We start from the raw sequence: 23838 nt of genomic DNA, 5'->3' as shown, positions 1-23838 counted from the left end.
TTTTTCGAGCATTTTTCAATTTTGAACATGAATTACAGCCAAACGGCTGCAGTGTTTTTACATTTCATGGATTTTCTCAAAAACTATAACAGATAGAATGAATCCAAAAGATGCATATGAAAGCTGAATGTTTGGGGAATCTTGCAAGTATAGATAAATTCCTGTGCTCTTATCCATATTGCTGTAATGCGCGTTCCTTTTATGGGGAGGCGCCAAATGATTATATACTTTTGAGGGAGGCGTAGTAACATCAAGTTTGGAAACCACTGCACTAGATATTTACTTACACTAAGAAACAAGCGATGGTGGCGACCTCGGACGACATTACAGACATTATTTATCAGAATTTTCATTTGGGAATCGAAATTTAATTTTTATAAATAAATTATGATTTTGTTGTGTGTCTGCGTGCGTGCGTGCGTATTTAAAGATAAATTGCAAATTAGTAGAAAACAACGAAAAAAAAAGAAAAAGTCATCGTATTTAATTTAAAATTCTCTTGCATCGATATATATATGCCTTTTTAAAAGGCACGAAAACATAACATGAAAATTAAATATATATTTGTATACGATTTAAATCTAAACATTTCTTAATAATAATAATAATAATATAATACAAAAAAAAAGCTCGAGGATAAAGGGGTGTTTCAAGAAAATAAAGAGATTAAGAAAACAAAGAAACAAATGAAAAAAATGTAAAGAAAGACGTAAACTAAAACTTTCTTCTTCGTCGGATGTGGTGTGTTGGTGGTTGGTTAGTCCGTGGTACGTACATCCAGCGTCGTCGCCTTCTTCTCTTATTCGCTCTCTACATATATGTTTAAAAAGTGTACATTTTAGTCATCAATAAGCTAACAATTCTAATCACAGTGGTTGTTTATGCGTGTATCTGTTTGTCTGTGTGTGTGTGTGTGTGTTAGGATGCAAATCTAAAATTATAACAAACATATATATATATATTTAGTAATGATATTAATAATAATTGTAATAATAATAACTAATATATTCAGCGTTCGTCGAAAATATTATTATATAATATTGTTTATAAAATGTTAATATCTCGATAATTTTCAGAAGAAACCATCAACAGTAAACAAACAAACAAAAAGAATAAAGAAGAAAAAAAAAGATATAGAATAATAAAATTACATGTGTAATTTAAGAGCATAGATATATATATATATGTATAATAAATAAACAAACAACTCTTTTGATTATGCGATAATTACATTTTTTTCTTTTGTTTCCACCTCTTATATAAATCAACTCTTCATTTCAAGTTAACTATGTACAAAGAAAAAAAATAAAAAAAAAACAAATGAAATCCACTTCCAAAAATTTCGTTCCAACAAATGTATGTACACAATATTCAACGTTGCATTAAAAATAAATTAAATTTTCTTATTTCGTTTCATTTTTCTTCATCCTGATCCTCAAATATATATATTTATATATATTTCACCACTTTTACACATTGCGTCACAATCGTGTTTCACCCCAACCGCCCTCTATTATCATCTTCATATTACTTAAATATACTTTTGTTTGTTTTTTTTTATTGTGTGTGTATATATGTATGTATTTATGTATGTATATATATATAATATCTATAAACCTGTCCCTGTGTAGAAATATACAATATTCACATTATATCTTACAAAATAAATTAATCGAAATGAAATTACTTCTAAACAATAAACCAAGTAAAATCAATTCTCAACTTGCTAAAACAAAAAAAAAAGAAACAGAGTAAAATAAAGTTTATCGAAATGGAAAAAGAGAAAGGAACGTTATCCTCCCTCGTCGTCCCTTAATCATTATATAGTCTTCCTCTTTCAATACATATAATATATATACAAGCGGACACAGCCTAGAATGTTTTGTTTTTGTATTGTTATTTTTGTCTCTGTATAAAATAATCCATCCATCCTTCGTCGTCGTTGTTGTTGTTGTGGTCATCGCCGAGAGAGAGCACCACTGTTTACCTCCGCATCGTGCCGTTGAGTGGTTGCATGAGGCTGCCATTGATGTAGCCGTAGGTGTACTGAGGAGCACCTCTCTGGATGGCCGCAGGATCCTGATATTGGGTTTGGCTCATGTTCATCACTCCCATCTGCATCGGGATCTGTGTGTTGTTGATGAATCCTGCCGTATTGGTGATGTATCCAGTCACCGCAGGCGTCTGCTGCGTGGCCATCCGATACCCGTTCAGGTGGTTGTACTGCGCCATGATTGGATTGAGAGTGACGTTCGGGCTTGCCCTGCTCGAGGTGGTCTGCATATGCTGGACGGCGACGTTCGTGTTTCGAGCGGCGGCTGCAGCGGCGGCGGCCGAACGAAGAGCGTTCTGAGGCATCGGCGGCGTCACGGTACCACTCAACTGATTCACGTTCATGTTCGGCTGGTAGTACTTGTAGCCAAGCACCTGCGACTGCAGATTGGGAATGGCGGACGGCGGCGTCGGTAGGTTGCGCTGGTTCTGCAGAATATGATGATTCGGGGGCGGAGTCATGGTCGTGTGATGAGTGGGCGGCGGCGTCAACGTCATTGCTGTAGGCGGGGGTGGAGTCATGGTGCTGCACGCCGTCGGCGGGATCATCTCTAATCCGTTGGTCAGCTGCTGCAGCTTGGCCAGGCTGCAGCTACTGTTCGCCTGATTCTGGTTGGCTGCGACGGTGGGCGGACCGGCGGCCGTCGTCGGCGTGGTCGCGGGTGCGTGTCCGTTCGGATTCGCCTGGAAGTAGAAGTTTCCGCCGGCGGTGACCGCGCACGATTTCTGATTGAGCGGTTGATGTGTCGCAGGCATACGATGCTGGATGACGGTGGTCATGCCCGGTACGCTCACGTAGCTGCTGGCCGCCTGAGAGGGAAATGCCTGCGAGCTCACCGCCATCTGAGGCACTGGTATATAATTGGGATGGTGGTGGTGGGGGTGCGGATGCTGGTGCATGGGAGGCGCCGAACCTAGCTGGTGGTGGTGCGAATGGTGCATTGCCACCTGGTGCTGGATGTGCGCCTGCAGTTGCTGCGACGGATGGTTATGCTGTTGCATGGGGTTCAGCTGGCTCTGATGGATTGTGGCCTGCGTTGGGCTCGGCTGCATGTGCTGCTGACTGGGAGGTTGCACCGGGGGCGTCGCTCTTTGCCTCTGTTGCACCTGAACGACAAATCAAATTGAAAACAATATTAATCTCCACTTCTCCAAATAGCTATAAATAGGTTTTAAATATACCTGTTGAACATGCTGCTGCTGCTGCTGCTGAGGTGTGGGCGGTGTGCTCCTCATGTTCGCGTGCTGTTTACTAGAAGGTGTGGCGCTTCTATTCCGCTGCTGTTGCATAGACCTTTTGTTGCTCATCGCAATGTTTGGACTCGAAGCCGGCGCCGCTGTTTGATTATGCTGCTGCTGTTGTTGCTGCTGTTGTTGTTGCTGCTGTTGCTGTTGTTGTTGCTGCTGTTGTTGCTGCTGCTGCTGCTGCTGCTGTTGCTGCTGGGCGTGAAGAGTTGCCTGCATGTTGTGCTGAACCGTGCAATCGTAGCTAGGAGTGCCGGAGGCTGCTGCAGCGGCCACTGCTGACGGAGGCCTCACCGGTTCCACCGAATTCTGCGACGCCATATCGCTGCTGATGGACGCAGGCGACTCCAATCCTAGCTGACTGACGGCGTCCAGATCGCACTGTCCGTAATGCAGGCTGTGCACAGAGTTGGTCGTCGAATCTGGGGTGTAAACACCCATCGATGGAATGTCTTTACCACCACCAGCCGCCATCTGATTACTTCCGTCCACCTCATTCTCTACAGTCTCCTTGACCATTTTCTTCTCCGGTTTTTCGCATCCTTTATCACCTCCCTCCTTGCTGTTCTTGTGCTTCTCGTCCTTCTTCGGCGACGGCTTTTCCTTCAATTTCACCGCCGGCCGATGATGCTGAGCTTTTGGAGTCTTCTCTCTGCCACTTTCAAGTTGCGGATTCTTGGGCAATACTTCTGGCGGAATCGATGAATACATCGACAATGGATACTGATGGTAGAAGTTGCGATCCAATGCAAGCCTATCCCAGTGCCACTGATAGCTCTGCTGATAGTTTGGCGTCGCCATCGTATACTCCGGAGGCATTTTATCGGTTTCATGATGAGGTGGTGGAGGCGGTGGTTGCTGCTGTTGTTGTTGCTGCTGCTGCTGCTGCGTCACAACCTTCTTGTTGTCCTCCGGTTTTAGATACCTTTTATCCTGCGACACGCAATGACTCTCTTTATGATGGTACTTTTTCAACTCCTTCGTTTGCTGCTCCCCCGATTTAACCTTCTTCTTTTCCTCCGCGTGACCTTTATTCGTCTCATCCTTCTGCAACTTCTCGTTAGGTTCCCTCTGTTGCGGCAAATCCTCGGCCTTTTTAACCTTAGTCTCTTGCACTGTTCTCGCCGTTAATTCATGTTTGACGGCATTTTCCATCGGTTTCTGTTTCATCGATGCCTCGTCCACCACGTGTTGCTGCGGTTTTATCACCTCGTACTGTTTCGCTGCAAACGAAGATGCAAGATGCTCTTGCTGCTGAATGCGAGCGATCTCCTGTTGGTGCGCAATGAACGCCACATCTTGCTGGTATTTCTTTGCCTCTTGGTGATAGATCGCCATCTCCTGCTGATACTTATTGTAATCCTGCTGGTATTTTTCGTGCTGAAATCTCATCAGATCGGAATTCATCTTTGGTGGCATCTCCTGCATGCACTGATGCTTCACGATAGGCGCAGGTGCTTCTACCACTTGAGGTTTGGGTGGAGGTGGTTCTTCTATAACTGGTTTAATTACTTCTTGCTTTGGTGGTTCCACCTTAACTGGAACTTCCGCATCCTTTTTTATCTCCACCTCCTTTGCCTCCTCCGCAGGCTTGGGAACTTCCGCTTCCACTTTAGTTTCTGCCTGTGGCTTCGGCGGAGAGGGAAGTGGGGCTGGTGCTGCAGGAACGGTTGGCTCAGGAGAGGCGGCTTTGGTTTCTTTGGACGCGATTACTTCTGGTTTCGGATTTTCCTCCTCTTTGGGTTGCTGCGCCTTCTTATCTGCCTCCTCCTGATATTTCGCTAGTTCTGCTTGGTATTTCGCAGTTAGATTCGGTTCCGTTTGAGTTTTCTCGACTTCCGGCTGAATCAGCACCTCCTCTTCGACCGGTTTACTCTTATCAGGTTTAGAAGATGGCTCTTCATGTTTAGGTGAATTTTGTGGTTTTTCCTGAACCTTTTCTTCGATAACTTCCTTCTCTTCGGATTTTTTGTTGTCTTCGGGAGCGACGTCAAGCGGTTTGTCTTCGACAATTTTCGACTGCTCCGCTACGTTAACAGCTGGACTTTTGGTTTCTTCTTTGGGCGGTTCCATCTCTTTGGGAGGACTTGACTCTTCTTTTACCATGGGCGAAGCTGGAGGAATCGGTGCGGAGGCTGCATCTGTTGCTTCGACTGCCAAGATATCAACTTTGGACTCTTCCTCTTTGCACTCCAATTTGACGCGCGAATCTTCGTCGCTTGGCGTTGGACTGAGAATGCCGCATTTCTTTGTGATTTCCATGATCTCCTCCTGTGAGATGATCTTGATCTTTTGTCCGTCAATCTCGGTCTCGGATTCGGAGCTGCTGGTGAACTCGTTGGGAATCTTCTTGGGCAGATTGTTGTTCTCCTTTTCGGGTTTCTTGTACTTGGGCGTAGGAGGTTTCTGCACGACCACCTCATCCTCCATTTCGTCGTCGGCTTCCGCAGAAGAATCCTCCTCGCACGAGGGCCTCTTGGTACGGCGCTTATCGAGCTTCGACTTGACTTCCTCCTGCAATTTCTTTTCGTTCGCCGCGTTTGCTTTAGCCAGCATCTCTGGTAACGTGAGCTGCGTGGTCTTCGGCTTTCGTCTGTTATTCGACCAGCCGGTTCTTCGCCTGTTTTGCCTCTTTCTGATCTGAGGTGTAGTCGTTGTCGTCGTCGTCGCTGTTGTCGTGGCAATGGGTGGCGTGACTATTGGAGGATCAGGAGTGACCACTGGCTCTTCCACGGTCTCATCCACCTCGGGCGTCATTACTTTGTACTCCAACTTCTTGGCTCTACGCTGGGACCAGCGCTGACCTTGTTGCACCACCTTAGCGCGAGACTTGGAGACCGGCGGCGGTGTTATAATCTCTTCCACCTTAACTTCCTCGGCCTTAATTTCTTCCTCCTTAACCTCCTCTTCCTCCTCCTCTTCGTCCTTCGCCACCACCTCCACCTTCAGTTTCTTCGTATCAATTTCCGGTTCGGTTAAGCTCTCGTTCCTCTTGCGTTTAACATCTTTCTTGTTATCGCCAAAGGTGGTTTCCTTGAACTTGCTAGGCCTGGTGCGCTTTCGTCCCGAGGAGGTGACCTCGACGACGGCAGGTATCGGATCCTGCGGAGATTCTTCAACCACGATCTTCGCGGCTTTCGGGGTGCGATAGGTGTTGCTGTTGTTGCGCCTCTTTTTGCCTCGCCGCATCTTCACCCCGGTGTGCGTTTCAAGGATGATCTTCTCGGGTTGTGGCACTATAATGTCGGCTGTTTCGTTAATGCTGTTGTCCTTATTATCGGTATCGGATTTGTCTTCTCTGAAAGGATTCACCGTTGCCGTAAGCAATGGCGTCCACCGCAAACACTCTGGATCGATCTTGATGCGAGGGGTCTTCGATTTGGACACCCTCTCGATGTACCCGTCCACTTTCTTCCAGTCCACGCACAGCACAGGCTTGTAGACAACTTCGTTTCCTTCCGTCACCGTTTTGTACTTGATGAAATTGAGTATTTGCAAGATGGTGGCAATGTCGTGGCAATACATGCCAGTCTCCTTACTGATGTCCGTCAATTTGAGATTCTTGATGCTCCGGTTATTGTGAAGATGTTCTATAATCACCGACTTCCAATAAGCGTAATAAGAAACCCGACCCAAGTCTGATAACGGTTTCTCCGGTGTTCCCGGTTGACCTTCCTCCCGGGACAGCAGATACGAAAAGTCTATTAGGAATCGTCCGAATCCCTGCCGTTGGTATTGGGGCATCGTCATGATGCAAGACACATTGTACTTTTGCTGGCAGTGCTTTTCCTTACTGAAATAACCAACCAAATGACTGCCCTTCTTATCGTTCTTGGTGAGCACGTAAAACAGGAAGGGTTCCACATCGTAGTAGAGAGTCTTGTGGTCCAAGAACAGTTTGGCGAGAAGGCACAAATTCTGGCAGTAGATTTTGTTAACGTTCCCGTCCACTTCGAACACCGAAATCTCTCCGCATCGGTAGATCTCCGTTGCCGGTGGATGCTTCCAGGTGCACTTATCCTGGTGTCGCTCCAGCACTGCCTTGCTCTTGGTGTATTTGAGGCAGAACTCGCATAGGAATAGCTTGGGCAGACGTGCGTATTCCTGCGGGAACGGACTCGAGTACCAGGTCTCTATCTCGTATTTGCCGAACTCGATGGCGGCCGGATTTCTCTCCTGCGTTGCCATCTGCAGCGAGGGACTGGTGAGCGGTCCGTTGGACTCACTGTTCTCCGATTTGCAGAGGTCCGAGAGGGTCGTGGAGACGGGCGGTATCGGTAGAGTCGCCGCAGTCGTCGGAACAGCAGCATTCGTCGTGGTCGTCGCGTTCGCCACTTCCCTCGTCTCCTTGAACATGTCCACATCTTTGTGGTTGACACCGGGCGGCAGTTGCTGTCTGTACACACCTGCAACAACGAGTGGAGGCCAAAACGGCCCTAGCATTAGTTAACCGGTCCACAACGGAAAACATCATCAGCAAAACAGGAAAAGAAAAATTAAACACTGCGAAATTTTCGAATCTCGAAAGCACAAAAAAACCGCTCATCAATCTTCGATTCGAAAATCCCTTTAAACATTTAAATCTTTCTCTCTATTATGTATGTGGTACAGGGCATAGCAAAACACCTTTATCGACCTCTAACTTTTAAACTATCATACGATTAATGTGTTCCCTTACAATATTTTAAGTTAAAATCAAACTCCTACATACAGAATGAATTTTACTGCAATATCGTTTCGATATTAACGACATAAGTAAACGAAATGAAATTATAATGATGACCCGTCTAGTCTTATAGGGAAAAATCACTTATGTTGCTAATAAATCAAAAACAGTGTTTACACTATTATTCCATAACATTCCTAACTCAATAAACACAAAAAAATATATATATTAATAGGTGTTAGAATAAGTGTTTTAGTGTATACCATATAACTAAAGTTTTAGATTTTATAAGGTTTGCAAACATAAAGTCTAGTCGGCAATGGAACTGTTTCGAAGTCGTAATTTGCACTTGCAAATTCCTAATTTAGAGGAAATGTATCTAGTGCAGACTAGGCTTCGAATAACACCTTATCCAAGAACAGTAACAGCATTAACAACAACAGCATCCACAACCAAATCCCTAAAATATTATAGTTTAAAAGTTAGAGGACGTCGTGCCTCGCCCTGTACTGTAAATTCCAATGTGATATATATGTAGTAATAATAATAATAATATAGTGTTCATACATATACGTATCAAATAAATTTGTAGTAGTAGTAGTAGTAATAATAATAAATAAATAAAAAGCGGATTATCCTTATTGCCAGCCAATCAGACAAGGTAAGTTAAATAAGAGTGTAATTAAAAAGGTGCAAGCAAGGTTCCTCAAAAAAGTAAACAAAAATAATAAACAAAATAAATAAACAATAGTTATTTACGTTTGCGTCGACAGGTCAAAAAAGATCGATTCATTTCAAAAGTAGTCAATAATTTTGATCTGTCGACGGTTTGTGCGATTTTATCTCTGTTTGTTTGTTATCTTCTACCACACCAGGATGGATCTGCATGCAGGGATAGGACGCGGACTTCTCGGATAAACCCATAAAGTTCACTTTGCCAAAACGATGAAAACTTTATCGTCTCTCCGTGGAATGTCCGAGGACGCAACGTGGGGATAATAATAAATGTGTATTTTGATTGGGACTCCATGATTGTTTTTTTTTTGTCGGTGGTATGCTTAATTTTTTTAATTACAGTTTTTTTTGGTTTCGTTTTTTATTTTTTTGTTTTGATTCCGTGGTATTGAATTCTTACCCGTCTGATTGGTGGCAATCGGGGCTGGCACGACCGGAAGCGCACGTGTCTGGCCATCGTTTGTGCGCTTTTTCGTCGCTCGTTCCTCGACCACGCCCGAACAACTACCCTTTAACAACAAACTCCTCCCCTCGTGCCGCTTCGAATCGACGGCCGTCTTAACGAGCCGCGACGGCGTCATCTTACTGTTACCCAGCTTAGTGTCATCGCTACTCGACTTTTTGCTGTTGCTAGTTTGGATGGGAGGATCGGGGATTGGAGCTTTCGATTTGGGTGGAGGATTTGTATTCGAAGGAGCGGTTGCAGGCGTAGGGATGGGGACGGGATTTGGGATGGACTCGTCCTTTTTCCTTCGTCCGGGATTGTAGTTCGGGGCTGAGACGGCTTTCCTCGGTTTGTAGACGTTGGGCATAGCGAAAAGGTGTGAAAGGCCGTCCTGCAGGTTACGCAGTTGGGCGCATCCACCGTTTCCAACCTTTCTGCCTGTCTCTTCCTCGCTGGTCTCTTCATTCAAGTTGGCGAAGGTCAAAAGTTTATCGCTCGTCGAGTTCGCCTTGGCCGCTGCTGCGGCGAAACCCCAGATCGAGTCGGTGTTAGCTTGAATGCCACCCACCGAGCCGAACGTCTTCGGCTTTTCCTCCACCTCCGAGTCGGAGTCTGAACTGGAGCTACTTGAGCTGCACTCGGAAGTGCTACTCTCGCCGGAGGAGGACGAAGACGATGAAGAGGAGCTCGACGATAGATCCAACTTTTTCGCATCGTCCGCCTTCTTGCCTTTGCTAACACTTCCGCCGCTGCTACTACTGCTGTTGTTGTTGTTATTATTGTTGTTGTTAATGTGCACGCTGTTGTTGCTGGTGCTGCTACTGCTGCCGCCGCCGCCACTTCCCGATCGGTTGCTAGCGGGGGGCTGTCTCTTTTTGTCCGGATTGAACGCGGACGAGCGGAAGAACTTTCGCTTCTCTTTGGACATACGGTCCGAGGTGTCAAGGCGCGGGATCTGGTGGTCATTTGTGGTGGTGGTGGTGGTGGTGATGGTTGTGGTATTGGTGTTTGGCAATTTCTTTTGGTTGTTTTGGGTATTGGTGGTGATGGTAGGTAGTGGTTTTGGATGATTTGGTTTTTTTGTAGGCGTACCCTCATTTTCGCTGCTGGTATCGTCATCGCTCTCGCTGAGCTCCAAATCCTGGTTGCTCGAAGTTGGTATCCGTTTGCGCGCCGCCCCCGACGTCGGCGTTGTCGCACCAACGCACACGGCAGACGATGGCGTCGACGTGACACTCATTAACCTACGACGAAAGAAAGTAAACATAGAGAAAATGTTAATAAAACAAATAACAACTAAACGCGTAGTAGACTACAAGTCACTCGTCACGCTCGATCTTACTTCTTCTCCTTGATCTTTTCCCGAACCCTGTCCAATTTCTTTTTCACCGCGCTTCCCTGCTGCTCCGGTTTCTTGTTCTGATGGTGACCCAAGCAATGCCGGCACCGCCACGGACACTTCGGCTTTTTCTCCACCGGAGGGTCCAAGCACACCATGTGATAATTGCGATCGCAATTGCAGCAACATAACAAACACGTAGAGACATTTTGATTACCTGCAAAGACACATGAGGAAAAGAACGATCATCGAATTGAATATAATTGCATCGCATGGTGCATCTCAAGGTGGACGACTTACCGCAAGCCTCGCAGGTTCGACAGTCCTCGCAGAACCATTTGGCACCTTTCGCGAGGAGAATCGCAAGTTCGGGGCCGGTGCTGACGCAGGACAAGTGCACATAGGAACCGCACTCGGAGCACGAGCTCAACTTCTCGGAGACTCCTTGCTGGTTCTTCTGCTCCGTGCCCAGGCATTCCCCGCATATGGGCAATGCGATGGGCGTGGCTGGGACGATGCGAGTGGGCGGCTTCTGCTCGCGCTCACCACGTCCTACATACGGCGTCAGATCTCCTCCTGTCTTCTTGCGCGAACTGGGACTGACCTGGCTATAATTGTATTTAAAGTTCTTGCCATCCTGCACGATAAACTTCCTGTTCAACGCTCGCTTCACGGCCATCCGCAGCGAGTTCTTCAAGTCTTCGCCGCTCTCGACCACCGAGTGCGACTGCCGCACGTACTTCTCGATCGTCTTCAACGTAGAACCGTCGCGTTCACCCAGCTCGCGCACCGCCTTCGTGACAACCTTGCTGAGGTCGACTCCGAGCGTCACGTGCAGCGTGCGATTCTGCAGACCGCCGGGATCCTTGTACGAACTCTGTCCCTTGTTGAAAACCTTGAGGACATCGCCCTGCTTGACGGCCTGCTCCAGGTGCTCGGAGACGACGTCCTCATGGTAATTGTGATGCTGCCTAATTGCATGGCAAATCCTCTCCACGCTGGGTCTCTGCTTCTGCGACCGAATCTTTCGGATCGCTTCTAATATCCATCTCGACCACACGTCCTGTGCCACGTCCTCTTCCTCGCACATTTTGAACTAAGAAACAACAAACGAAAACAACTATCATTAATACAAATACAATATAAAGCAAAAATCTACACATCGAATAATAACAATAATGTAAAGAAATTATAAAGAATTTAATTGATTGAAATCAATACCATCCATACCTGACCCAAGCAGCACAACCACACATCTTTCTGCTGACACAAACCACCTCTGATCTCCAACATCATCCTCCAAACAACTTAAACCCCGTCTCAGACCCATACAGCAAATGTCAACTTTTGACAAATATATCAACAAACAAACAAACAAAATCATAATGGAAAGAAGAAAAAAAAACAAAACAAGAGAAATCATAGCAACGAAACGAAAAACATCAATCGAATGTCATTTTCTATTCACCTGTCATTGCTTTTGCCAAAATCAAATTCGAAAAGTCTTGCAAAGTCGAGAAGCTCAACTAAAACAAGACAGTGTCATCATTAAACACACGAAACTAACCAATTTTGATTTCAATGTTTAAGCAAATCACTTACTTACATTGTAATACCATTACATCTTTAATAAAACATTTGAAAATGTCCTCACCAATCCAATCAAAAAGACACAAAGAAAACTAGATCAGCAGCAGCATGTAACCGATGTACGGTAGCTATAGCAATAAACTTAAGCATGGCAGATGTAAAACGTTGGCATGGATGAAACGAAAACACGAACGATGATGCAAGTGCATGCATGCATATCATTGAATGATGCGAACAATTAAACGATGATAATAGTTTCTTCTTATTTTAAGATTTACAATTTTAAAATTAATTTGATTAACAAATAGACACAGCTGAAAATGTACATGCGTCTGTGCTTCATCCAATTATGATTGCTATGGTAACAAGTGTTCCAACAGTGACTGCACTTTAGAAGTGTTGTGTGTAGCTGTTTCGTTTTGAATTCTATTGCGTCCCGTGCAACAGGTGTTTTCTGCGTGTTGCAATCTAACAAGTTCAAGAATCAGCTGAACGGATAAGCAGAGAAGAAGAGGAAAACATAATGTAATGAAGTAATTTTAGTTCTTTCGACTTACATTACGCGCATAAATATGGATATTGTCTAGCGATTTCGATGCTACGATATTGTTTGTAACGATGGCAACAAATTAATAAACAAAAGCATGAGACGAAGAGCAGACGTGTGTGTAACCTACATGTCAGATGAATCGCGTTTAAAGTGTGGACGACAGTAAGAGGCGGTCTGGCGGCTGTCTGGGCGAGGGTGGGTGTGCAAGTCTGCATGCGATGCGAGCGCAAGTGTTTGTTACGACCGAGTTGTTGTGGCTATGGCAACATGTTTATAAACAAAGTCGTCGGAGCATGGTAACAATGTGCAGAACAAACAAACAAAAGCGTTATGACCAGACAACATGCACATATGAATGAAGTGTCACAGATATAACGATGCAAGATTATTCTTTTAAATACCTAACGGATGGCGCCCCCTCGTTTGCCGCGGAATTCATCAATTCTGAACTTTCACTGTCACAACATTTCTTCTGTTTTTTTTTTAAATTTAAGGAAAACGTCAGAAAACGAACGATCGATGGGTTGCATAGATATCGAGTTTATTCAACTTCCTGGTAAGATTTACGTAACAAATCCAATTGGTAAACGCAAACAGTAATTCGAGTACGCAAATTTGATGAATCGAAAGAAATGCACACAGAAACACAAGTGATTTGTCTAGATTAAATTAAAAAAAAAAACAATGGAAACGAAGAAATAAAAGTTGCATAGTAATTAATGCGCGGAATCAACTTTAAATGCTTTACGAATAATAAGCATATTACGAATGCTAATTGCGTGCCTCACTCGTAAACAGAAACTCCCATGTTTCCATTTTTTTTATTTTCACCTTTTTATTTAAATTAGCGCTCCAACATTCAAACAACATACAGCAATGTCGAGGTCAGAGCGAAACGAGAAGAAAGACAACGTTTCATTTTCAGAAAACATAAATAATTTAATTACTCAAATTAATAATAGTTATTTTATTTATTTTTGGTTGGTGATGAACTGATTCGAACGCTCCTCGTTGCTAGGAATCGCTGCATTTTGTTTTAAACAAATTTAATCATGGTTGATTGAAAGCGGTTGCAGCAAAAAAACGGTGTAATTATGGTAAGTTTTTTTTCTGTTATATAATTGTTTTAACAAGTTCAAGTTAGTGTTGATTGAAATATTTATAAATTGCAACGATAAATAGATTTAATGCGATGATTGCTGTTAATTGCAACTAATGTGTATGCAAATTAAGTAATTATTTGAAGGATCGCATCGTTAGCATTTTGTTATGGACATAGGCGTAAACTTGATGGGATCAAAATCCCTGAATGCAGTAAGTTTTTGTTTGCATGCGAATTGATGTGGCAAGGGTTTTTCCCTGTACATCATACCTTCTTATCGTCGACGACGATTAATATTTTTGTGCAACTCTTCGTTGTAAACTCAATTCCAGAAACTAATTTCCTTTTACCTCAATCAATCAATCATTCGACTCTGATATCCTTCGCTCTACAAGGAAACTGGTCAATTACGATCAAGGCGTTTGCGGAAAGTCGTTGCACTTGCACCGAAAGCGGATTCAATCAACGATACAATACTAACAAATCATGAACAATCTTTGCACAAATGTTGAAATTTATTATTCGTTCAACAACAACAACAAAAGCATTGTAAATCCGCGTTCGAAATGCACGTCGCATGACCCGCTCAAATATTGATGTTTTAAACGCGAGGGGAGAGAGAGAGAAAAATAAAACAAGATATAATAAAACAAGCGAGCAAACAAACACCATCGTTGATATCGACCTCGTGAATGTTTTAGTTCCAGCCCTCTGGTCAATTGATAAACGGGTCATTTCATAGTCTGCATAATGCATGACGATCGTTCCAGTGAAACGATCCTTTGGGTCTTCGCGGTGGGTGGATTTTCCACGAGGACGATCGACGTGTCTCATAATCCTCTTATTACGGATTTCCAGTTAATCGAATTGCTGCTTTTTTTTCTTCTTTTAATTTGTTATTTGCGTTGCAACCTACATATATTGCGCTAAACACTTTCACGCCGCATTTGCATACTCTGCTCACAAATGAATGCTGCTAATGTATGTAATTGCGTGCACATTAGATGCATTTTATAAAAAGCATTCCGAGAAATATGAGCTGATCTCGATCGCAACAATTCATTTTATTTTTCTCTCCTAACAAAACAATGCAATTTCAATGAATAAATATTCGTTTCTAAGCTATAATTACAATGCCTTTTACAACGCACACTCTTTTTTAATCAATTCAATAAGTATTTCAAGGTGTTGCTAATTGTAAATACAAAGTTAATCTCAAGATTTTTACAGAGAGCCGGTTTTTATTTGCTTAAACTGTTCTACAGAATACCGAATAATATGAAACTTCCTCATGTTATTTTATGTTTTTTTTTTGGAGCGAACCATCAGATGAATCATCGAGGATCGTTCTTTGTTTCGAGAACGTCTCTTTAATTGATCATTTCGAGCAAGAGCAATTGATCTTAACAAAGTATTTCTTACAAATTCTAATACTTTCGTCCTAACATTTCAGTAAATTTGTGTAACTTTTCTTGCGATGCAATTAAAATTAATCGAGTATTAATTAAATCAATTGATGTAATTGCTAATTTGAAACGGAAATTGTCTAATTGCGGTCTGCTTCATTGAAAAACAGTTGAAATTAATTTTGTGTATACTAAGTAATATTTTATTTTAAATTTTGCGATTATAAGAATCTCCAATAATTGAAGCTAAGATGAATGAACTTAAAAATTGAGTTGCTTAAAATTAATGCATTCAGTAATAATATTATGAATGAAATACTTATACTACGCTTATTAACAAAACAATTATTGTGTTATGATTGATTTTGTTGTTAAATAATTGTGCAATTTGTATTTCAATTTGAATATGATTTTACATCTATAGTTAATAATTGAATGAGAGAGATTTAAATGCATACAACAACAACAAAAAAACAGATGTCGATTGCCATTCTTTCAGTGAACCGTGAACAGCATTCAATAATTGTATTATGCAATGATTAACTTGTAAGACTTGCAAGCTCTACGAATTGAGTGTATCTGTAAGAAAAGAAACAAACATTGCTGTGAACAGGTGTCAATGATCTTGTCTTCACAGCACACTTTGAATTGTTTTGTAGCATTTTCTCAATTTGTTTGCAACAATTGAAAAGTTAATTATAATTTGATTGGATAATGTAATGTATACAAATTATGTTTTATAACAATTTAACTGTTGTTCGGGCAAGGTTTCTTTTAATATTATTTGGCTATCGATCATGTTCAAATTATTTGAAACAATTATTAATTCCATTCGATTGATCAGAGTGCATTTGTTTATATCAACAATTGCATGGATTTTGCTGAGATTATTTTTATTCTATTTTTTTTTCTCTCTCTCTGTGTATGGCGATTGTAATATATGGTTGTGAGGCGAGAAATGTAATGAAAGTAAAGTAAAAAAAAAATATATGTGAATGGAATGAACGAATGTTGGCGCGGATTCGACGGCAATTTTTTACCCGTGTACGTATTTTTTTTTCGTTACATCCGTTTGTCGTGGTGCAGCAACCGTTTTCCCGTGGCGATATGAAATGTAATATATTTTCGTTGTGGAAATGCTAGCGGATGGCGCCGCGCGCGAAGCGGTTCCTCTCTACGGCGAGGCCGGAGAGAGAACGGCGACGGCCCGCCGACGGTAGCCATCTTGGGCGAGGATTTCGTGGTATAACGTAACGACATTTACGACAACAACAACACGAAATTACACAAACGGCGGCCGTTTCGCACTCACTTGCTGGTTACGATGATCTGTCCTTCCTTCCTTTCTTCGCTATTTCCTACTCGGAAACAAAGAAATGTCCTTCCTTGGCCTCCTTCGCTTACGTTTTCTTCGTTCAGGGCCTGCTGCAACCGACCGTCGATCCGGATCCGGCGGCACCTCTTCTTCCACCCGTTGCACGCACAAACATCATCATTTTATTCCATTTCCTTTTCGATCTTCAAAACAACACTCGTCTTGTGCACACACCAACCCAAAACGCGCGCTCGTTCACAACAACAACGCACCGTCGATCCGCGGAAAAAACGGCCCAGAGCAGAAACACAGCCGCGATCGTTTTCCGCGCGCTTTCCCCGAGTTCTTCTCACTTGTTTTTCCTTCGCCACTCGATCCTTTATCACACATCACAACAAAAGGTTATATACATCGCTCACTGCTCGCTCGCACTCTTTCTCACTCTCTGCTTTATATCTTTCCTTCTTGCACGTTTCGTGTCTAACATATATACCTATATATACACACACACATATATTTGGGCGAACGTATACCTATATATATATATAGATATAGACAGTCTGCGAACGTTCGGTGACACAAAATGGCCAGAATCTGCAGTGCGCACGCGCCGATCTGTCAACTAACGTTTCCCCCACCGCTTCCACATGCGGTCGCGCGTCAAAGTGACAACTGATGTGTGCGGCGTTGCCGGCACCTCGTCCATCGTGTCCGTCAAAATTGTGGGGGGACCATTAATCAATAGAAATGCGCCCCTCACCTGCACAACCCTATAAAAGTAGGTAGACCAGCAGACCTTTTTCTGTGAAACCATCGGTCCGAGGAAAGAAACTTTCCACCATTTCCGAGAACGGGCAACGCTGCGCAGCAGATGCGTTTTTCGTTCGGACCCGCATTCATGTTTATGCGCGTTTCCGTTTACCCGTTTCGCCTCTTTTACCGATCATTCCAGCCGCGTTTGCGAAACTTGTTTGTTTACTTTTCTCTATGTGCAAGCATGCAAGCCATCGATTCATTACGCGTCCGGCGCCGTTGCGTAATAGAATTCATAATCGTCTAGCTTATCTCGTTGCAATTTCATTTCAAAATACATTTCAGCAGCAGCAGCCTTCCTGCTCAGATTATCCATTTTTTACATCCTCATCAATTTACACACAAAATTTAATAATTAGCTAACAAATCATTGTTTTTCATATTTCATTTATCATAACTGATAAAAACGTTCCACCAATACATCTTCAAATACACCCATAATTGCTTTACTATAAGATAAAGCCATTTAAAGAGGATAATGAGATTAGGTCGTCGACTAAAGTCTTTCAGCCTTAAATATTTACATCTAAAATTGAATGAACGTTAGCTTAATACTACTACTTAACTAATTGAATCAGTGTGAGGTGTATTCATTTATAATCTAGATCAGAGGTTCCCAAACTTTTTTATGTCATAGACCCCTTGCCATGTTTTTCGGTTTTTGGTACCCTACTTAACTGATATTGATTTTTTGTAAATTTATTATTTATATTGGGACATCTTTATAATTATTAAGATCTTTGCTGAGACTGCGCGTATGCTTGTAACAAGATATATTGCGACCACAAAGCGAATGCCTATATCCTACAACTTATACAATTTTATAAACATATATAAAATATTTTTTTACTTCATAGGTACTTTTATAAATAATGTATATGTCTTTATATTATAAGATAGTATAATGTAAGTAAATAGGTACTATTTTCATTTCATGGACCCCCAAATCTTTTTTTTGCTGACGTAGACCCCTTGCAGATTGTCATAGACCTCTGTATAGACCACTTTGGGAATCACTGATCTAGATGAAAATTGTATTGAATTAAGTATTAAATGTTCTCAACAGTAGATTATTTCTTTAGAAAATCATCCAATTAAGTAAAGTGTATTTATAGTGGTTTGGGGGAGTAATTTCGATTTGGGATTATGGGATTCGAGGCGATGAAAAAAAAATTAAATGTGCATTAAATTGTTGTTGTTGCAGTTTGGTTCTCTTCGTCTTAAATTGTCATATATAAAAAACACATCTCGTTTACCACTCGTTACAAATACAAGTCATCATCCTTTCGTCTGGACAGATTAAAAAATACAAATCATCAATATTATTACTAATTATCCACTCATTTTTTTTTTGTTCCTTTTCGCTTTCGCAAATTCCTCTCCTCTCGTACACGGAGCAGCATACGTCTCGTCAGCAGCGGCCTTCCGCTACTACTTCTTTTTTTTTTATACAGAAATTAATATGTAACATAGTATATGGTCATCGGTGAACAAGAAAGAAAAAACATAAACATAAAAAAAAACTAAATAATCTAAATGTTATCGGCGAGAAACTTATAACGAAAAATAATACAACGCAAACACGGGATGTGCGTTAAAATAGAAAAAAAATATAATAATAATTAATAGTTGGAGAGGGCCGCCGATCGTCGGCCACAAATCTATCAGCCGAGTGCGATAAATAAGAAAATATGTAAAAGGAAATTAATAGAATGTCGCTTATACCAACTAAATCAGATATATCGGGGGTAGATAATACAAATAATAAAGCGCCGCTCCCCTCTCTCTCACACCTCTCCGCTCCCTAACTGTTATCCTCCTTCGATCACATCTTCATTTCTATCTAGTATGGGGTATAGCGACGAGACGGCGATGGTCCTCTCATTCCAGGCCTGTAACAAAAATTGAAAAAGTTAAATATTTGAACTAGATACAAGATGATAATGTTTGTTACCTTCTGTCGTCAAATGAATCCCTACTAAAGTCTTCGTACATTCTGCTCATTCGCGATCCCTGCAAGGCACTTGGAGGCGGCGAGCGTCGGCTGAACATTCCGTAATCTCCGCTCCTGGAGAAGCCGGAGTCCCGTATGCCTCCGCTCATGCTGGACGGTGGTCCGCGAAGACCGATTGAAGGCATCGGTGGTAGAGGTTCCCTGCGTGGCATCGGTGGCGGCAGGAAGTCACCTCTTCCTCCTCGCATTCCCATTTCACCACGCGGTGGCATGCCAGAGTAGCGGCGCTCGAACAAATCGCGCGAGTCATCGTACCTCCTGTCATAGTAACTGTCGTAACCATCCTAAGGAGAAGCGTAAATAAGATTAGTACTCGCACTTGCAATTCATTTTACACACTCTCCTTGAACAAAGAAATCTCAAAGAATCTTCAAGTACATACATAACTTTAGTAATGTATTTTTATTAAATAGAAATTGTAGAAAATGTACTTGTAGGTAACGAGACGTAACATTGATACGAACGTTGAAGAGAGTGTGTAAAATATTTTTAGTCCCGTGACTCAATCCATGCACAATCGTTGGCAACTGCACAAACCTCAATGGATTGTGTGTCTGTGTAGATGCCAAAGGTTGTCATAGAAGGAGCGTTTAGACATTGTATATTATTTTTTTTATTATTATCATCATCAACAACTTCTTTTTCTCTTAATCTGCATTGCTTTCATCCACATCTTAGTGGAGATCGAAAACAAAATACCTGTTAATCATCGTCGCAGTTTATCCAATTCTAAGGGTTTCTATTTTCGGTTCTGATTTTTATATATAAATATATACACAGCATATATATACATATATAAAGATTTTTTGAAGGCAGGTTTGGTTGGTTTAAGGTTGTAAAGGTTTCGGTTCAAGTTAAACTAAAGGATGCATATCTCACAGCTAAATGCACACGTTTGTAAAATTATTGCAAACAGAGATTGGTTTGAAGCTAAATTTGAAAATATTCTTATAAATTAAAATTACAATCTCTCATGTTTAAGTTGCACTTTTGCTGCAATTTATAGTTGTTAGTAAATTAATATTGAGTTATGTTGATTCCATAATTTTTTTCTTAGGTGATTCACTTTGGAAGAGATCCATCCCGTTGTTGGTATGAATATGATTTGAGATGGACTTGCTCCAGTTTTGGTGAACGTTTAAGGTGGTGGTGATTTTCTTAAATATGAACGATGTAATTATTAAAACGGGAATTTCGTCATCGTCCGGGATGGATGTTGCAGAGTTGGTAAGTTAGTGGTGGTATACAACATTTTTGACCTAAACGACGGCAGAGACGGTTAGTTAGGTGGGATGGATGATGGTGGTGTTTTTTTTTAAGCAGATTGTTCTCGTCAATGCAAATAGAAGCATAGTAGTATTAGAGAGTAAATACTTGCATGGCGGAGCCCGAATAATCGAATAAACGGATGATTTTTAGGTAGAAGATGATAGTAGTAGTAGTAGTGTGAATAATAAAGTAAAATAAATGAATAAAAAAAAGAGGTAAGAAGTACAAAAGAAAAAACAAAAAAAAAAGTAAGTCGCGTACCCCAAAGCGACCCATCATCCGGTCGCGCAGGAAGGGCGGGGGCGGCGGCGGTGGGTACGGGTCGCGGCCGAACATTCGGTCCCGGAATCGGTCTGGTCCCATGCCCTTTGGGCACTCTTTGGACCAGTGGCCACCGCGACCGCAGCGATAACACTGCTCGGGGTCCCCCATGCCCGGACGCTGGCGGACGCGGCTCGTCGATACTTGGACCTTCATCGGTTGCCCGTCGACGAGGGTGCCGTTCAGTTCTTTAATGGCCTCGTTCACGTCACCGGTAGACTCGAGGTGCACGAACCCGTAGTTCCGGACGATGTCGCACTCGACGACGCTGCCGAACTTTTTGAAGAGCTCGCGGATTTGGGGCGCCTTCGTGTTGTCCGTCAGATTCCCGACGAATATCTTTGTCGTCGGCGTGGTCGGCACCTTGCGACTCTTCGCCGCCTCGCACTTCATCGGCTGGCCGTTCAGAATGTATCCGTTCAAATTTTGAATCGCCTCGCGTCCCACCGACTCGCTCTCCATGTGGACGAACCCGTAATTCTTCACCACGTCGCATTCCACCACCTTCCCGTATTTCTCGAACAGCGGCCTAATATCGGTGATGGCCGTTTTCTCCGGTAGGTTGCCGATAAATATTTTGTACGTTCCCGCACTGCCAAAACCCGGCATGGCCTCGCCTGAAACTCGCATTAGTTCGTCGTCAGCACCAGTCATATTGCCTATTGCCCTTTCCGATTTCTTTCGCAACAACGAATCTCTCTCTTTCGCTCCCTCTATCTCTCCTCCCTACTATAAAACACCGATCGCTCGCTCGCTCTATCTCTCTCTCCCGGTACCTTTCTTTCTCTTTCTCTCGCCCTCAACCCTTGAACGGGGACCTTAATTGCTCGAAAACTTGAATGAAAACAAAAAATCAAAAAATAAATATAAATAATAAAAAAAAACACGTCTCTTTCCAATAACGAATCATCATCGATCATTCATTAGAAATGCATTAAAACAAGAGGAAAAACCAACTACCACCCATAAACAAATTATCCCCCAACTTGTATAATTACCATTTACTTTTAATAAAAGACTTCAATATAATAATTTTAAAAGACTCTAAACTTAATTATTTGATGTTAATTTATAATAATGGCAAGTTGGAGGAGGACTCATCAACTACAAAAACTAATCTACTTAAACTCATATATTCATAACCGCAGCGCGTGCTAGCAATGCTAATTAAAGGGGAAGGCAGCTCAATTAACACCGGACGATCAATGAATCCTGCAGCTTACGCAATCTTTGAACCATTGCAGCAACTGTGCATAACACGAGACTCGGTTTGTTTTGCTGCGTGGGTGCAGACGATCAAAGTGCATGTATTAATAAAAAAGCGACTGGATTTGAAAGTTAATGTTTTTTTTTCCAAATTCGTCAGCGTAAATCGAGCCGCACCCTGAAATTAGGCGAATCATCAGGAGATTCCCGTCCATCGCAAGTAAACACGAGCCGCGTACGAAAACCACAACAGGCATATCTATCTATATTTACAAAATGGCGGTCCCGTGACTCAGGACTCGCAACCGATAAAAAACAAATAACCCCACACGCATAACAATTAAGAGTAAATAATAATCAATTAACAGCGTAGACTCTAATATGACTGGCGCTGGCGTCTTTTTTTTTGTTTATGTACAAATAAAAAAAAATCTACAAGGACAAATCCATCATCCGGGCAATATTATGGAACATTACACATGATGATTAGAGTAACAGAATTATTAAATATAGGGGGAAAATTTGTGTATCCACAGTAAACAACAGAGAGAATATTATTACGTGTCACCGCGTTCATATCTCATCGGTCATTTCACCGGAGAAGGGAATATGATATGATGAGGCTATAGTCCAAACGCGTTTCAGTTTATTAATTAAATATTTTCTTTTATCATCCTGACGCGTTCGGAGTTTTCTTTTTTTTTTCGTTTGGTTGGACGTTTTGGAGCATTTTTTTTTGTGTGGGGTGGGGTATACACATCAAGGCAATTCGGGGCAGGTTTTCTTTTTTTTTTTTTCATGTGTGTGTGTGTGTTTATACTTGCAGTACAGTAGAAATGTTTTTTTTTTTGGAGACTAAATAAATACGTAAACAAAGATCACTCACACTTTATTTCCACGTTGGCCGTAATTTTGGATGCTAATTTGGTACCTTCGATGCACAAAACGGACGCCGCTCAACGGACGACGTACAACGCACAAATTGACGCTTGCAAATGGCGACGGTTTGGCAGCAGCCGGTACGCCTCGGGACGCCGTGGTAACGCGCATGCGCATCGATCGCTGCACGCACCGTTGCCGGACTTCATCACGCGCAATTCTCAACAATTATCTAACCGAAATTAAGCAATTATAAACAGATAACGTTCGAATTAATTGCCGAATCAATTAGCCGATCGATTACGGCGATAAATCGTTTGCATTTCTGCACTCTGCGCGTTTGCAGCGGTCAGCTAATTCGGTGAATTGGCAGCGCGGCGTGAGCTGCAATTAATTATAGAAACATTGCCAACTTTTGCGATCTGCTATAATATGCAACGATCTAATTATTAATAGAACTGGATCAAGCAATCGCAATGATGATAAACAAACGCATTCCGATTTAATTGCAAATAAACCAAAGTTCGAATCGAATTATCAAATTTATTTAGTTATTTGTTACTTACATTCGACAAAACCGAAAATATGTGAAAAATAATAGCTTGAATTTCAGCATTATCTCCCGAAATAAAGTGAGAAATAAATGCCAAACATAAAAAACCTACGTATGGGCGGAGTGCCATCTTTTCGCGTAAATGTGAATTAAATGAGAGAAATGCTTTAGTTTTTATGAAACTTTTTGTAAACTATTGGTGATAAATCAAAGGTTAAACGCGCAAATGTAAAATATTGAATCAATAAATACAAATTTTATAATAAATTATTGATTTGATTCATTTGTAGGTAATTTTTGTAAAGGATTGTAGGTGGTTTTGGAAAATAAGATTAAAC

General features: G+C 42.0%; 2 protein-coding genes across 5 annotated transcripts; both read right to left on the bottom strand.

The window, feature by feature from the left end:
• Positions 1–1599: 1599 nt before the first annotated feature.
• LOC108557404 (histone acetyltransferase KAT6A) lies at positions 1600–17040 on the bottom strand. 3 transcript variants are annotated; one of them, XM_017913903.1, is made up of 7 exons: positions 16443–17040; positions 11951–12008; positions 10783–11578; positions 10486–10699; positions 9099–10387; positions 3235–7703; positions 1600–3159 (listed from the first exon to the last, which is right to left on the bottom strand). In XM_017913903.1, the coding sequence occupies exons 3-7, from the start codon at positions 11570–11572 to the stop codon at positions 1984–1986; spliced, it is 7938 nt and encodes a 2645-aa protein (XP_017769392.1). In that variant the 5' UTR covers positions 11573–11578; positions 11951–12008; positions 16443–17040; the 3' UTR covers positions 1600–1983. The 3 variants fall into 3 exon arrangements, with proteins under 3 accessions (XP_017769392.1, XP_017769391.1, XP_017769393.1); XM_017913902.1 differs by lacking the exon at positions 11951–12008; XM_017913904.1 differs by lacking the exon at positions 11951–12008 and having other exon boundaries at positions 10236–10387; positions 16443–17037.
• A 1407-nt stretch (positions 17041–18447) lies between these two features.
• Positions 18448–23528, bottom strand: LOC108557407 (RNA-binding protein lark). Of its 2 annotated transcripts, none has more exons than XM_017913907.1 (4): positions 22955–23525; positions 20803–21696; positions 19213–19556; positions 18448–19150 (listed from the first exon to the last, which is right to left on the bottom strand). In XM_017913907.1, the coding sequence occupies exons 2-4, from the start codon at positions 21514–21516 to the stop codon at positions 19102–19104; spliced, it is 1107 nt and encodes a 368-aa protein (XP_017769396.1). In that variant the 5' UTR covers positions 21517–21696; positions 22955–23525; the 3' UTR covers positions 18448–19101. The 2 variants fall into 2 exon arrangements, with proteins under 2 accessions (XP_017769396.1, XP_017769397.1); XM_017913908.1 differs by having other exon boundaries at positions 19059–19150; positions 20803–21479; positions 22955–23528.
• Between the last annotated feature and the right edge of the window lie 310 nt (positions 23529–23838).

Source organism: Nicrophorus vespilloides, unplaced genomic scaffold (assembly GCF_001412225.1).
Source record: "Nicrophorus vespilloides isolate i.1.1-1 unplaced genomic scaffold, Nicve_v1.0, whole genome shotgun sequence".
In the NCBI taxonomy this organism is placed as follows: domain Eukaryota; kingdom Metazoa; phylum Arthropoda; class Insecta; order Coleoptera; family Silphidae; genus Nicrophorus; species Nicrophorus vespilloides.
This window is presented reverse-complemented; position numbering and strand designations above follow the sequence as displayed.